General features: G+C 39.6%; 1 protein-coding gene across 2 annotated transcripts; it reads left to right on the top strand.

Annotated features, from left to right (window-relative positions):
- Nucleotides 1-3,273: 3,273 nt before the first annotated feature.
- On the top strand, nucleotides 3,274-13,987 carry LOC140927987 (carboxypeptidase D-like). Of its 2 annotated transcripts, none has more exons than XM_073377700.1 (3): nucleotides 3,274-3,371; nucleotides 10,695-11,567; nucleotides 12,541-13,987. In XM_073377700.1, exons 2-3 carry the CDS (start codon nucleotides 10,708-10,710, stop codon nucleotides 13,133-13,135), a joined length of 1,455 nt encoding a protein of 484 aa, XP_073233801.1. In that variant the 5' UTR covers nucleotides 3,274-3,371; nucleotides 10,695-10,707; the 3' UTR covers nucleotides 13,136-13,987. The 2 variants fall into 2 exon arrangements, with proteins under 2 accessions (XP_073233801.1, XP_073233800.1); XM_073377699.1 differs by lacking the exon at nucleotides 3,274-3,371 and adding an exon at nucleotides 8,253-8,619.
- The last annotated feature ends 1,813 nt before the right edge of the window (nucleotides 13,988-15,800 follow it).

Raw genomic sequence — 15,800 nt, forward strand, 5'->3', positions numbered from 1 at the left:
TCTGAGATTTCCCTGTAAAGACCAAACAGACGAGGTTAATAAGTTATTTATTATATGATCTTTTCATTGTGGACCTGAGCCTGCGACCAATTATAACCAACACATGGTGAGTGGATAACTTTAAAACAACCGCGACGTCAACTCAGCGAGTTGTAAACTTGAGGCCGCGATACAGTCAGATGACACTGGTCAGTGACCATAACATATAGATGGTTTTCACCGTGAAGTAAAGTCAAAATGGCGAGGTTTTACGAATTCTTATTTAATACGCTAGGTTGAAGATAAACAAAAGGTAAATCTTTGTACAAGTTTACATTCCCGTAGCATATTTCATTTCGATAATACAGCAGTTTCAAAGTGCGTGACTCCAAAATAGGAATGCTGTCTCGTTAAAAAAGTCTCTGCTCTTGATTTTCAGCAGTATAACAGTTTCAAGTCTTAGAGGTACGCTAGTTCCCGAGTGAAAAGGAAGAGCTTTTATAGAAAAAGTGAACTCCAGATGTTTTGTTGATTTCCGGCGGCTATATTGGTGCACCAAAAAGGTACACCCCAATATGGCGTCTCCATATATACAAAGCTCTACAAAGGTGCGTGAAACGTTTCGGCAAGTAACTCAGAAACTATGGGCTACAAAGACCTGAGACTTGGACAGATTGTTTATATGTTAGTCTTTTATAACATTTCATTTTCTTGGCTTCTTCCACTAGACGGTTTCCAGCTCAGTTGTTGTTTTTTGCTGCGTGACAGTGAAAACGAAGTATACGTCCATTGGGATATCCACTATCAAGTTAAACACAGATTGTATATGCTTTGGACACGTAGCTAGTAATGCCCGGTCATTACAAGAAAACAGCCAATCAGAGCGCGCGTACTATTGTAGCCGTATAGTAATTAGTGAGTTTACGCAACAGGACGGCAGGAAGAAGAGGACGGCAAAACAGCTGTGTGTGACAAACGTGACAGGGCTATCACTTGTGGGTTTTGTCGTGATCTTCACTTAACACCAAGGTTTTCTGCTCCTTTACAAAAAGATCTGTTTAAAGGAAAGTGAAGTTTGGCGAAAAGTTGTTTCAAATAAAATTATTGTCACGCTTGTCACACAAGGTTTGCCGTCTTCTTTCCTCTCCCGTCCTGTTGCGTAAGTTCACTATTAACCCTTCGACGACTGCGTTAGTCGTTTTCGTTCCATATGGAACGATGCATATTTTCCTTCCTGGACCTCTTTTACTTTCAACGCAACAACAACAACAAGTTTATTTCAAGTTAAGATATTATAACTTATAAAACTTGTTTCAGTTTAAGTTAATAAAATGGTAAGCAACAACGTCAGCAAAGACAAATCTTTCCAGGGATACCTCGTTTTGGATATCCTGACCAATCCTGACAGAGTTACACTCGCAAAAAAAGGTAACATTTTGGGGAAAAATCCATTTCCAATTTCGCTGTTTGCATACTACTATTTGAAAATTGAATTTTTCCCTTTCCAAAAAATTAGCCAGCCACCATTCCATGCAAAAACAAAGACGATAAAGTGGGCAACGAAGCTGCTAATAAAGAAGAAAGGCAGAGGAAAAAAGGAGAGCAAGAGAAAAAGATGGAAATAGATTCGAAAAAAAAATAAGTCAAAATTTTGGCTTTTGCGCATGTGTGAAAAATAAAAAAAGGCTGCTTAATTACGCCAGATTAGTCGGAAAACATGTGTTTTTTTTTTGAAAAACTCATTTTTTAGCCATTCTTATGCTAATGAGACGTTGGTGAAAAATGCGGTCTTTTCGCTGCTGTCCGGCCGTCACCAAAGGGCTAAAAAAAGTTACCAATTTGTTTCAAATTGACCTTTTTCCACATTAAAAAAAGTCAAATTTGCCAAATTCAGCACGAAGCAGGTTTCCAACATGACAATGAAGCAGTTGCAATATTTATTGTTAAAAATACTTGTCAAAGTGGAAGGTCAGTTTAATTTTGAGGTCTGTTCAATTCACCCCTTTTTTGTGTATCTGAGGCGGAGAACTTTACAATTTTATGGAACAGTTGAAGGCTTCTGATAAGATATATGCAGTTGACGTTATACTTGGCTCGTACATGTGGTTAAATGTTCATTTATGATGAACTATTATCGCTCTTCGGAGTGGCGGCGGGACCGTCTGTACGATCTGGCTTTACATAATGCCGTCAAAGCATCTGATGTCATGTTTTAAGTCTGGGAAAAAAATATGCCAAAAATCATAAGCACTGGGCTGAATATTAAGCCGAAAGCACACTTCAAGGTGCTGGTCTACTTTCCCTCGGTTATCGTAATGCCGCTCAGTCAAATTGCTAAAATAAAACTAGCCAGCCAGATAAGGTACACTGACTAGACCGCTGCTGTGATTGGGCGCTAATGCCAGTTGCCCCAGAAATGTTTACGGTAATTTTTATTTGTGCGAGATTATCTCATCTAAATTAAACACTTTCTTATTTTTTTTTTCACCCTTAGAATTGCCCTTTAATTCTGTCACAATGTCAATTACGTTCTGAAGCCTACTGGCTGTATATAAAAAAGTACTACTCAGTATCCATGTGAGATTTTTGACAAGCGTTAGGCTCTAATATGGATCATTTGGCGGGAAATCAAGGTCGCTGAACCTTACGACAGGTGGTCAGGGTAAGCGAGTAATCTTAATGATGTAAAATAAGTCGGTGAAATATAATGCTCTTGTTTCACTGATAAATTAGGTCGAAGATAAGTTTAATGCAACTACTGTTTTGCTGTGGAAGATAAATTCTTCAATTCTCCTCCGGATAATGAAACATTTGAGACGATGATAAAGTTTCCATATTTTTCGTTTTGTGTTTTGCTGAGGTGCTTACTACAATATCCGGTTGTCGGGTCTGCTAAAACAGTGAAAGTGTACGTAGTTAACTCTGTCCAGATATATTTCCCATTCAACAGTAGTAAATCTCAAACTGGGAAAGCTGCCACTGCAGTAACTTTTCTCTCACTTTGCGACATTCGAAAATTGCTGTTAGACGAATCCATTACGCCACCGTGTAGAATGTTTCCTTTACTGGTGTTCATTCTAGTCTTGCTTTATTCTTGTTTTTGACGATTTCATGAGAAAAATGATTTTTTTTCTTCACGCTATAGCGTTTGGAACATATAGTCAAACGCTAAACATACCAGCCACAGTTGCTTAGTTGTAAACGGTTGAGAATCATTTTAGAATTCATAAGCGATATCATAAAAAATGAAAATACCTGTTTAAGGGGAGGGACGAGCCGAGAGACTAAAAGGTCTTGATACCAAAAACAGGCTACTCAGTGCTTAAACAATTAACATTGTCCATGAAGAACAAGCCTAATGAATCTTATAGGGAGCATAAACATCAAAATTGGTAGGTAATTTCTACCTCTCCTCGCTAATTATATTAAGGGGGTAAATTAAAGGAGTAAAGAGAAAACAACGACCACATACGCTTAAAACTACAGAAAATTCGGCTTTCGAACTACATTATCTAGTTTAGATTTGCTATAAATGCTTTTAAGTCGAAAATGAAAGGACTACTGCAATACATAGTATGCAGAACTTCCTCATGAGCCTCCACTACACTAAGTTTACCTTCGAAATCCAGAAAATATGAAAGACTAAATGGTCTTATTAAATTTGTCTTTTTGTATTTTAGAGGGGGAAGGAAATAATGAATTTTTGTGCCCGTCGGTAGAGTCATTTAATTTGGTAAAACTATAAGATTGGTTCAGTTAAAAGTGCATGAGTCTTTTAATTTGGTCAGAAACTCAGCTCCAACACCTGCCATAAGTGCTACCTGTTTAGAATACAAACATTAACCTAATAAACAAGACATGACGAACACATGTCAAACGTCTGAAGCCAGACCCCTTAGTCAAATCCTGCTAATTTTCACAATCATACCAATCATTTGTCGTATGGTAATACCTCATTATACTTAATAAGTCTCAATAGCTAAGGATGCGTAACTAGCCGCGTATGTATGTAGGCCTAGGCCTGTCATACTAGCATCTCCTGTAGTGCCTGTGGTACCCGGCCTGTTGTACCCTTACCTCCGGGTTTGGAGACTAAATTAAATCCTGTTTAGAGTTATTGGAAGGAATTACCCAAGACTAAAAATCCTCTGCGGCGGAGACCGGCCAGCTATCTACTCAGAGTATTCATCACTCTTGGAATCTAAAGGCGCTATGTGGTATTTATATGCCACAACAGCTGAGGCTGCTCAGGAGTGAGTGAGTGATTATTTTCGTTAAGGTCGTGTTGTATCCGTGATCCCTAGCTTAGTCAGTTACCAGACATGGATTTTATTGAATATACCGTTTATAAACCACTTATCCCATACCATATCAACTTTTTCAGCTTGCAATTACCCACGACAACCTACGTTTGCCCTCTATTGGAGGGTAGAGACGGGTGCTGAGTTATTTCATCTGATACTGTCCTTTACCAATCAAGACTTGCCATAAGCTAAACTGGCAGCCTGTGCCAGGCACAGCTGTCCCTTGGGGACAAAATTAGCGTGGCCACTGAAACCAAGTTCATGGTTCACATGTTTCTGTCGAAACTGTTAAGCGTTCTACCTGAGCGTTCTGTAAAGGTTTCAAACTGTGATTTGATGATTATGCTTTGTTATTCAGACCCTAGCTCCAAGGATAGGAACTTTTACTGTTCTCGTGAGAGTCACAAGCTCACATAACAATAATTCCATAAGGAATTTAAGACGCGTATTTTTTCTTTCATTTCTCCTTCGTCTTATTAGTTACAGACGATACATTTATATTGTTTAACATTTAAATATTACAGTATCAGGACGTCTTTGCACGAGCAATTTATGTTGAGCTTTTCTAGAAAGTATGTAGTTTACAAACGCACCAGGTGCTTTGATTATTACAAATCTACAACGTTAGGAGTAAGATAGAATAAAGGGACTAAGAGAGGGCGGTATTCCACAGTACTAGTTTAAAAAGAATTCGTGTAGAGATACTCTGAGCTACTACTTTGAGGGTACACTGAGTGACAAATGGATTTTGTATATTATCTCTCTTGTTAATTCTTTACTCTTTTTAGATTTCTTAATTTTTTTTCTCGGTAAATTACTCAAGAGTTTGGCCCCTGTGAACTGTTGAAAAGGAATTTCCCATAATTTGTCCTCAGTTGTATTATCACCGTTATCAGTGAAGACTGATGCCGTTTCAGTGATGCAAACCGTTTATTATGACCAGTTTATGACTATTCAGTCCATTGTTTTATGTGAATTATTTTGGCAGGTTGCGATTAACATACGTATGGATATATAAATAGTGCAGTTTAGTGCGTAAAAAGTCATTACAGTGAAAAACCGCGTGTAAGAACCTAGTCGTTTAAGAACCTGCTGGCAGAAATTTGCCACTTTATTAACCGAAATTATAAGAACCTGTTTATCCAAGCAAGAACGATTTTCCTCTCTATTGAAACATTTCAAATTGCCTAACGTAGGCGCAAAGTTGAGTAAATATTGAAGCAATGTGATAGATTTGGATAATTTTTGCTTTGAAATTTCCCGTTGCCTCGAGTTTAGCACAATTCAAATTCCCATGCAGCACGCGAGAATTTACCGCGCTTGGTTCCCCTCCGTAACGGCTTTCCGAAACGTGATAAAGTTGTAAAAAGGGAGAAAACAATAGCGAAAATAGCTAAATATTATGACGTCATTAGCACGTGATCGCCCAAAAAATAATATCATAATAAATTCAAGCCTGGGTAATACATCTGTTAGAATGGTTTTACCATAAAGATCAATTTGTGTAAGTACGAGAGATTCAAAGATGGAAGGTGTCGCTACAAAATTATTGTATCGAGCCACCTTAATTCGAGCGTTTGATATGCACTTGTGTACATGATATTGCAGTACACATACGACATAGTGCAGGTGTATATAGAAGTTTTGGGACACAATTCACACAATGCCTCGGTGCCTAAGCCATAATTCCTGTCTCTAGTTTTATGATATTTCACTTGTAACTTTGTCAATTTGATATTCCTATTCCTATCAAAAATTCTTTTCCTTACATACACCTAGGAATTTTTTAGGCTTAACTACTTTATCTGTTTTGAATGATACCTTCTTAATTCAATTTCTTTCCTTTACATTTGTGTTTTGCTCATTAGTGGAAAGCCCAGTTGCCCGGAGGGAGGGGCTACCTGGGGCAGTTTTTCCTGGCCTCTCACAACCAGCACCTTAATAAAGTCTATTATTTCTGTGGATAGTTGTATACCCATCTTGGACAGTTTTGGCCCAATACAATTTTCGTGATCCCAACTTAGTCACTTTCAGTTTATGCATCTCTACTGTATAAGCCTTTTTGCTAGGTCAGTGAAATGACCCATTTGCTAAACTTAAAAAGTGGCCCGAACCTATTTACATGCGCGTTGGTTATGTTTTTGAATGGCGTTTTTCGGCAGGAATGATTTCCACGATTTTTGGTATCCTTAATAGAGAATAGTTGAACTTTAAGAAAATGTTTATTTTCTTGTAGGTATAAAAACGTTTGAGATATTGGCATATACAGTTGACTTCCGATAACTCGAACCTTCAAGGGAAATCGAAAAAAGGTTCGAGTTATCGGGAGTTCGAGTTATTGGGAGTTCGAAGAAAATAGCCGAGAGTAAGGTAAAAAACAGTTTTTACTGTGCATGCGCAGTGAACATTTTAATCACATGTAATTGTAGAAATGTTAAATGAAAATTAAAACAGACTTCTAGATTATAAATAAGAATGAACGTAACAAAACATAGCCTAAATTTACTGTTTTGAGAAGAAAAGCTGCTTCATGTTAGCCTGTGACAATCAACATCAGCGTCCACCAGTAAACTATACTCCTACAACACGTCAATAGGAAATCCAAAATTCGATATTTCGGACGCCCCTAGACGGCTTTTTTCCCGACTTTTTAAGGGCTCAGAACATGGTTCGAGTTATCGAGGGTAAAATTATGTAGAAAATGACCTGAGGGAAAACGAAAATTGGTTCGAGTTAGCGCGAGGTTCGAGTTAGCGAGGGTTCGAGTTATCGGGAGTCGACTGTGATAATTACGAAAACCCTAAGACAGATTTTTCTCTAACCTTGGCAAATAAGCCTCAGAGCTCTCTAGTTTTATATCTGCAAGTTTGAATTCAATCGTGACTGCATTCGCATTATCTTAAAGTTCGACCATTCTTTATTAAGGATGCCAAAAATCATAGAGGTCGGTTAAATCTTTTCTGCCGAAAAACCCGATTCAAAAACATAACCAACGCCTAAATAAATAGGTTCGGGCCACCATAATGTAGTAAAAACCGTCATGTGTTAAATCCCTGATAACAGGAATACTCTTACCCCGCAAATTCTGAAATATGCGATCCCATAGTCCCCATTCTATCAACTCTATTGAAAATGCAACCCCATTATGGACAAGAAGACAAGAAGAGAAATTTCACTCAGCTCTGTTTACGTGTGACCAGTTCACAGATTGAAAAAAAGACAAATAAATTAGTAAAGAATAAAAATTGTAGTTTTAAATAAGGAGCGAGTTGGGATCATCCAAATAGCAAAGGTTAATTTAATGGATGACCCCATCCAGCGAACATCCACAACAACAGTCTATTACCAGAAAGTACTATCCACCCGGACAAGTTACATCTTTCTAGAATTAGTTACGCAACGTATCTATACTAGGCAATTGGCTTCTTCCGCATCTTCTAAGTTCAGAGAAAAGAAAACTGAGGAATCGTCGTTATGTGTTCATACTAGCCAACATACAACTTGAAATTACGGCTAGAAATTATAGAAAAATTTCATGGTAGCACTGCGATGACGGTAAAGAACCAACCAAGTGTGATGACGTTGTGATGCACGTACAGTTTGGCAGCGCCTGTTATGCAGGCTAGACCGCCGCTATCGTTTCCGTCGTGGTCGTCGTTGCTTACCTTTGTGCTCCTTTATGTTATGCGGATATGAAAAAGGACGGCTTATGAATCCATGAAAAATGTTTTTCGCTTTTGTCATGCAAAAATAATCGAGTGTGAGAATATTCAGTTATCTCTACCCCACCCTAAAGCTTTTCCGGGCAGAGCCTTGATATATTTTGAGGTCCTCTAAACTAAAAACGGCTGTGTAGCAGACTACTGATACACTTTTATAAGATCCTTCATCTGAAAGAGGTCAAAAGCTAAACTAAATTCCTTTAAGCCGTGATCAATTTTAAGCCAATTTTGAGATGACTTTTTTTTATCGCCCTGGGATATTAAAATCATGTCTGAAGTCAGTGTTGCGCACTGTACATGAGCAAGTTGCAATCTCTGAACAATGGCGGCTTGTACTAGCGTTGTTGTCGCCATTGTTCTTTGTAAGTAGCAGGGATTTGACGGGTTTGCGGCCGGAAGTGATCTAAGTGAAAACCGACAAAGATTAAATCTCGGAGCGAAAGCATGCTGGCATTACAATATCTCTGGAGAATGAGATTGAACGAAGTGTTGTGATCAACAGCAGCAGTCTGGATAATACAACTTCTCAGTTTCATCGGTCAACACTCGCTTGTTAGTTGTTGGATACACAGAAGACAAAATATTTGTGTACAAGGCTTACTGCGGCAGACAAGGTGAGAGGCCATGCGATTTTTAGGGTTTAAAACTGTCATGATCACTAACTGATCAGCACTCGATCTTACTCTTCAATAATAATTTGCTGCTGATAAAAGTTAGTATCGTTCGTGCGGAAATAATGGAATTTTTCTACCGACAATAGGAATACACTATAAACAAATTGAATTTAGAGTTCGATACTGTTCAATAGAGTAATTTGATCTTTAGTAAAGAGCGACTTGGAATGATATAGTAACACATGGCTGGGGATATTCCTGAGCATTTTTTTTGGTAAAACAATTATTGACAGAAATGCAAAGAATCCAAGACTTCAATCAGTGCTAGCACACAGGAAACGTCCTTTGAACGTATTCACGTGTTGCACTCTATTGATCACTATTATACAGTTCATTTATCCTTTTCCTACGGCAATGCAAGGAGAGAAGAATAGAGTGAGTTTTTTTTAGTTTGGTTCGAAAAATGTATCCCAAAGGGTGTTTTAAAAAGAGTATGCAAAATCGTGTATTTTTGGTTTGTTTAAACAGTAAGTTCAGTCAGCTGCAGATAGGTATGTACTCGACGTATGCCTGGTGATTTGTGTTTTTCGTGGTGTATTGAGTGTTATGATCTGTGCAAAAAAGTGGTGGGAAGATCTCACCCCTTCCCGAGTACTCTGCTATGAAATGTTTTCGGTTTGGGCACCGCCTGTGAACGACTGTTGTGTCGGGTGTGAAATTATAAAAATAACAGTACGGCTCGTAATATTTTCATTATAAACTTAAACCGAGTTTGGAACTCAATAAATTTTTGCTCCTTAAAGTTTCTTTCGGCTTATTAGAAAAATGCAATGAAATAGCTAATCTGGGGTGTGCGACTCCAACTAGTGACCGCTTTGCTGGCGCAAAAACTAACAGGAAACCCCTAAAATAGCAGTACGAAACCGCAAAAATGAGCTTAGACATGATAGCTTGTTCCTTAGCTGCGAACAGGCTTCCGATACGTTGAAAACACAGCGAACGGTCTCTTCAATCTTATCCTCAACTAGAAAGCCTACAGCCCGCAGGCTCGGATGTGTTCTTTCTCAATGGATATATGTCAGTTCAGTCCGAGCTCTTATAGAAAATTTTCCAACCCTTGTTCCATCCCGATGTTTATAGCATGAACTCATAGGATTAAGTTGACCCCAACCTAAAAAAAGTGCTCAGTTTCTAGAACTTGCAGCGTTAAACATTGCCACCCATGTGTCAAGAAAATTAATGGCCAAAAAAATCCCAAGTGTTTGGGCAATCATACTTTTAAGAAAGCCGTTTCATATTGAACTTTTTTTGTATTGGTATGAGGAAATCCGGTTAATGATCCTAAGTTGGATAATCAGTCTCATTCTCAGCAAATACTATGGTGTTAGTATTTTGTTCTAATAACGTCGTTTTGAGGCACGAAACCCCACCTTTTTTTGTTAAAGCTCTCTTTGTTGAAACTGAAAACGAAACTCGTCAAGTACCCTCCCACCAATTTTTCTTAAAAACTATTTATCCCTACTCGATCCCCTATCTTGGTTGTATCTCAGCACTTGTATTTCAGTATTCGCACGTACACATGGCATATACGAGTTTTTGTTTTACAGCGCCCACGCAGGGAGAGGGACTGAGGGGCCAGGGCCTCCCACGTTTTGAAAAATAAATAAATGAATAAAATTAAGTAACGTACATGTTCATATAAAAAGCATCTGAAGTATCTTTGCTGGAATAAGGATATTCGGCTGCGGACGTATCAAAAGCATCTAAATTTATTATTGGTAGATTTTGATCCTTTATCTGATTTGAAGTAAGTGGAGAGCCGCAAAACGTCTATCGGCCCCCGCACTTTAAAAACTGCTCCCCCGGCTCTGTTTTAGTTATATCACTCTATTTACCCCAACATGGCTGGCTTTCCGTGTGCTGTCTCGTTTTACCTTTTCAGCGTGAATTAGCCAAAGTTTGGAACTAAACTTAAACTAAGATGTTACGGAGCTTACACAACTAAGACGGAAAATACAACTACGACATATCCAAATATCCACATGTAAGAAACTCCTCCGAATTTTTTTTCTCAGAGCAAAACAAGAAATGGCCACAACATGGCTGATTTTTTGCCTTGGGATAGTTTACAGCGTCCAACGGGCTCAGTCCTCTGGTATCCTCCCGGTCAAAGCAACACACCACAACAACTCAGCCTTACATCAAGTACTGGAAGCATTAGCAGCCACCTATCCCAACATAACAAGGCTGTATTCCATTGGAAAGTCCTATCAGGGAAAGGAATTATGGGTATTGGAGATCACGAAAAACCCCGGTAGGCATATACCTGGCAAGCCCGAGTTCAAGTATGTGGCAAACATGCACGGGAATGAGGTTGTGGGAAGAGAACTGCTTCTTCTGTTTGCTGATTATTTGTGTTCCAATTATGGAAGCAATGATCGAGTAACAAGGCTTGTGGATACAACCAGAATTCACCTGCTGCCATCGATGAATCCTGATGGCTGGGAAAGCTCCAACGAAGGCGACTGCAGTAGTGTCAGGGGACGGTTTAACGCAAATGGCGTGGATTTAAACCGGAACTTTCCTGATCCATATGACGGACAGAGGAATGAGTTACAACCTGAAACCCAGGCAGTTATGAACTGGATTCACCAGGAACCGTTTGTCCTGTCAGCCAACTTACATGGAGGGACGCTGGTAGTCAATTATCCTTTTGATAACCTCCCAAAGGAGCTGAAGAGGTCTGGATCAAGAGTTTATTACAGTTCACCAGATGACGACATTTTTGTTTCTATAGCAAAAGTGTATTCAAAGACGCATCCGACAATGCACATTGGGCACCCGAAATGCCCAATCCAGAGAAATGAGAGGTTCGCGGACGGAATTACAAACGGAGCAGCCTGGTATCCAATATCCGGGGGAATGCAGGACTACAATTATTACAAAACGTACGGTATTTATCCTGGTCACATTTCTTTTTCTTTTTAAACACTTAGTAGGTAATCAGGGGTGTAGCCAGGATATTTCCAGAGGTACAATGTACGCACGTAGAATTTGGCCTGCGTAGCTGGCGGGATAGCGGCCAAGAAAGTACCCCCGGCACAACAATCCCGCCAGCTACGCAGGCTAGCAGAATTTCCAAATCCACTATAGCTTAGGGAAGCCTGGGTTTGTTGCGAAAAGAAATAACAAATCTGAAAAAATTGATTTTTTCAATAAACCGAACATTATTGTTGTTATCTTTTTTAGGAAAGATAGAGTTGAGCCCTAATTTGCTTATTTGTCATCATTGTCATTCCTGTCATGTAAAATGAAATCATTATTTGTTATTCCCTGCCCCTCCCCCGCCGGCAATAATACTAAAATCAGCCACTATCACTATCCGGGATTATTCAGCCACATTGTTCTCGACTGCTGAAATCCCGACATCTGCATGCAGAATGATAATTATTACAGTTGCCAATACAAATATTAAATAAAATTTGGAGGGTTTTTTCCGGAAGGCAGGAAATGACGATTGCAAGAAGTCTTATTTTTAACAAATTCCCGAGTGGCTTCCCCTAGACGCCCTTAAAAGTTCATTCCTCCGATCCGGCACTCATTTGGTCATATCGGTTATCTTTTGGGGACTGTAAAGGCGGGGGTATCAGTAGCATTTTTGTTACCGGCCCCTACCCAATAAAACGCGCCAATATTCATTAGGGATTTAGGTTTGATAGAAAGAATCCGCTCATAGAAAGAATTCACATTTAAAATCTCCGTCCCCGCCCCCGCTAAAAAAATACAAAACCAAAAGTCTTAAAGACTGAGTGTTAAACTGGAGATTTTCTGGATTAGACGGAAGTGGAAAAATAGCTGCTTAAACATTTCCGATGTTCTGCAAATTAATGATCTTCTCAGACTTTCCTTATCTCTATCCAGGAACTGTTTTGAAATCACCTTGGAACTTGGTTGCTGTAAGTACCCTCCAGCACTATACATCAAGCCCTACTGGTATGCCAATCGCGAACCTTTGCTCAAGTACGTTGAACTTGTTCACACCACAGGCATGAAGGGCTTTGTAATGGATGAGAGGGGCCGTCCACTTGAAGGGGCCAGAATCATAATTGAAAATCGCGCCAAGAAGATCAAAACGTCCAAGGATGGAGATTTCTGGCGTCTCTTAGTTCCGGGTAATTACACAGTACGAGTGGCCAAAAGAAAGTACAAGAACACAAAGCTTAGAGTAACTGTTAACCCAGATCAAGCAGCAGTGGTTAATATCACACTCGTGAGTAAAAGTTCAAGAAATCTTAACAGGCGCAGACCGGTAAAAACAGTTAGTCCAGTTCAGGTTTTTATCGACAAAGATGAACGTAACGTATCATTTCATTCAGCTTTAGCGCACAGGGATAGATTACGCCTGTCAGCAAAAGCTCCAAAGAAATCTGCCTCTCTTAAGATAACTCCTGTAGTCCATACTTTCTTAATTTCCCTTTTAGTACTATTTTTTCAAATGATGTCTATTGACAATTAAATTGACAACAGAAGAGAATCTAGGATTCTTGACAGGAAGTGGAGCTAAGGGGTAGGGTGCGGTGGGTGCAATATCACGTATACCTAACGACACTACAAAACAGGACCAAGATTGGACATGATCACTAATGATTTTTAACTGAAACATCTTTCATGTGCGTTTAATGTTATTTGCTGATTTTAGTATTCTGATCGTTTGTTCGATCAACCTTCGCCCCCTTGGTTCTAGGACCGTTGTAGTTGATTGTGTTTTTAATACTTTACTTTTATAACTTTTAACACTTACTTGTTTACTTTGGGCGAAACAAATAAGAAATAACCAGAGGTCGTTTATTGGCATCATTGTGACCTATTTTTCGTCTACCTTACGCCAATTTTCTGAGTACGTTTCTCTTTTTGCCTCTCTAATTTCAAACAAAATTTTACAATAAATTTAGCTTTTCGGGGAGGTTTATCCATTTATTTTTTGGTTCGCTCAACCAGAAAGCTGCGGTCTCTTTTTTTTGTCATAGTATTTTTCTTGTTCTAAGGAAGACATAATCTCGTTTTTCTGCGAGGTGCATTTTATACATGCATGAACAAATTATTACATTTTTCGTTTTAACTAAACGCACAGGAGACTAAATTGCCATTTGAATTAATATGTTATTACTTTACTTTCCTGATGTCAGACAGTTTTTTTGTTGTTGTTGTTCTTAACGAGTATTTTATTAGAATTCAAAGAGTCCCTTCTTTGAATTTGTTTTCCACTACTCAAATTGATTTAATTTTGGGGGGATAAGGTTATCACTATTCCAGATAACTGGCTATTGAGGTAATGGATTGATTAAAAGTGTGAGTATTTTGAACTTTACCAGTCTGACTGTTTTTATTCTTCAACAACGTCGTTAGCGTCAGCGATCTTGCTGCAACACACGTGTCGTGTTTGGATTTTAAAATGATCGTCGATCTATCTTAAAGTTTGTCTACATTTAATTCTTTGCGACATTTAAATACGACATAAGGCCCCGTGCAAACGGACGCAACATTGTTGGGCAACAACTCCCAACATTGTTGGATGTTATATGTTGCGTCCGTTTGCACACCCTGTTGCATGTTGTTGCGTGTTGTTGCGCAAAGTTTGAGGCTGCGTGCAAACGGACGCAACAACTCCCAACATTGTTGCGCCAACAATGTTGGGAGTTGTTGCGTGCGTGTTGGCAGTGGTGAGCAAACGGATGCAACAACTCCCAACAATGTTGGGACCTGCAGTGCATCGTGGGAAGGATACAACCCATAAGTCTTTGTAAACCATGCGTAATGAGCGTGCGTTGCCCCAACAATATTGGAAGAGCTGTGCAAACGGATCCAACATTGTTGCGCTACGCTTCGGCGATCACGGAACAAAAGAAATGTTGGGGAGTTGTTGGCTGAAAAGTTTGACCTGTTTCAAACTTTGCGCAACAACACGCAACAACATCAAACAACACGCAACAGGGTGTGCAAACGGACGCAACATGTAACATCCAACAATGTTGGGAGTTGTTGGCCAACAATGTTGCGTCCGTTTTCACGGGGCTTGAAACCGGTCAAACTTTTCAGCCAACAACTCCCAACATTTCTTTTGTCCCGTGATCGCCGAAGCGTAGTGCAACAATGTTGGATCCGTTTGCACAGCTTTCCCAACATTGTTGGGGCCACGCACGCTCATTACGCATGGTTTATAAAGACTTATGGGTTGTATCCTTCCCACGATGCACTGCAGGTCCCAACATTGTTGGGAGTTGTTGCATCCGTTTGCAGACCACTGCCAACACGCACGCAACAACTCCCAACATTGTTGGCTCAACAATGTTGAGAGTTGTTGCGTCAGTTTGCACTCAGCCTAACGATTGTCTTCTCCTCGTCAAGACTAGCCTGCGTGCAGACGATAACTAAACTCTGATTAGTACCGTCTGCGAAGCAGCGCAGAGATCCTTGTTCTGAACCCCCAACGGACTCAACGAATTACCGGAAGTGCGTTTTGAATTTCCCTTCAACCTGATTGGCGATCACGACAAACAAAACAAAGGTCTTTTTTAACTGGCCAATCGTGGCGCGTACTCAAATCTGGGTACACAGCTGGAAGTCCAGAACAAGGATTTCGGCGCTGTTTCGCAGACGGAGTTAACCAGAGTTTAATTTCGTCTGCGCGCAGGCTACGTCAAGACCCGTTAACTTTTTTTTCGCATTCCAGAAATAAACGTTTGTCCCCTGGGTATCAGAAAATAATCTCTAAAACTAGTTCATTCTACATCGTCCCCGAAGGGGTAAAGGTTTGTTACCTTTCTTGTTCCTAGCTGCTCCTCTTTGCTCTCACTCGCTGCGCAGTATGTCATGGGAAGTATTAGTGCACTGTTCCCTGTGACACTCTTATCGACCCTTAGCTTCAATGGCGCCTACAATGATCGACAGAAGAAATCTTTAACAATACGGTATTCGCGAGTAATCGTCCTCTTTAAGAAGGCTTCACGATCTCATGAAAGCAATAAGGAGGATTTGTTTGTTCACTAAGATCATTTCCGCTTTTCTCGTGACATCTATATACGTAGACTTCTATGTATATAGCTGTGATATTGTAAGGAGAAATAAGATTCCGATACTGCCAATGATATGAAGTTCAAACTATAATAAACATCCAAGCTCCA

The sequence above is a fragment of the Porites lutea genome, chromosome 2 (assembly GCF_958299795.1).
Source record: "Porites lutea chromosome 2, jaPorLute2.1, whole genome shotgun sequence".
Taxonomy (NCBI): Eukaryota; Metazoa; Cnidaria; class Anthozoa; order Scleractinia; family Poritidae; genus Porites; species Porites lutea.

What these genes read in the sequence shown, in the direction of transcription:
- LOC140927987 (XM_073377700.1), top strand. Translation starts at nt 10,708, where the DNA reads ATGGCCACAACATGGCTGATTTTTTGCCTTGGGATAGTTTACAGCGTC. An exon ending in GACTACAATTATTACAAAAC is followed by an intron (nt 11,568 to 12,540) that starts GTACGGTATTTA and finishes ATCTCTATCCAG; the next exon opens with GAACTGTTTTGAAATCACCT.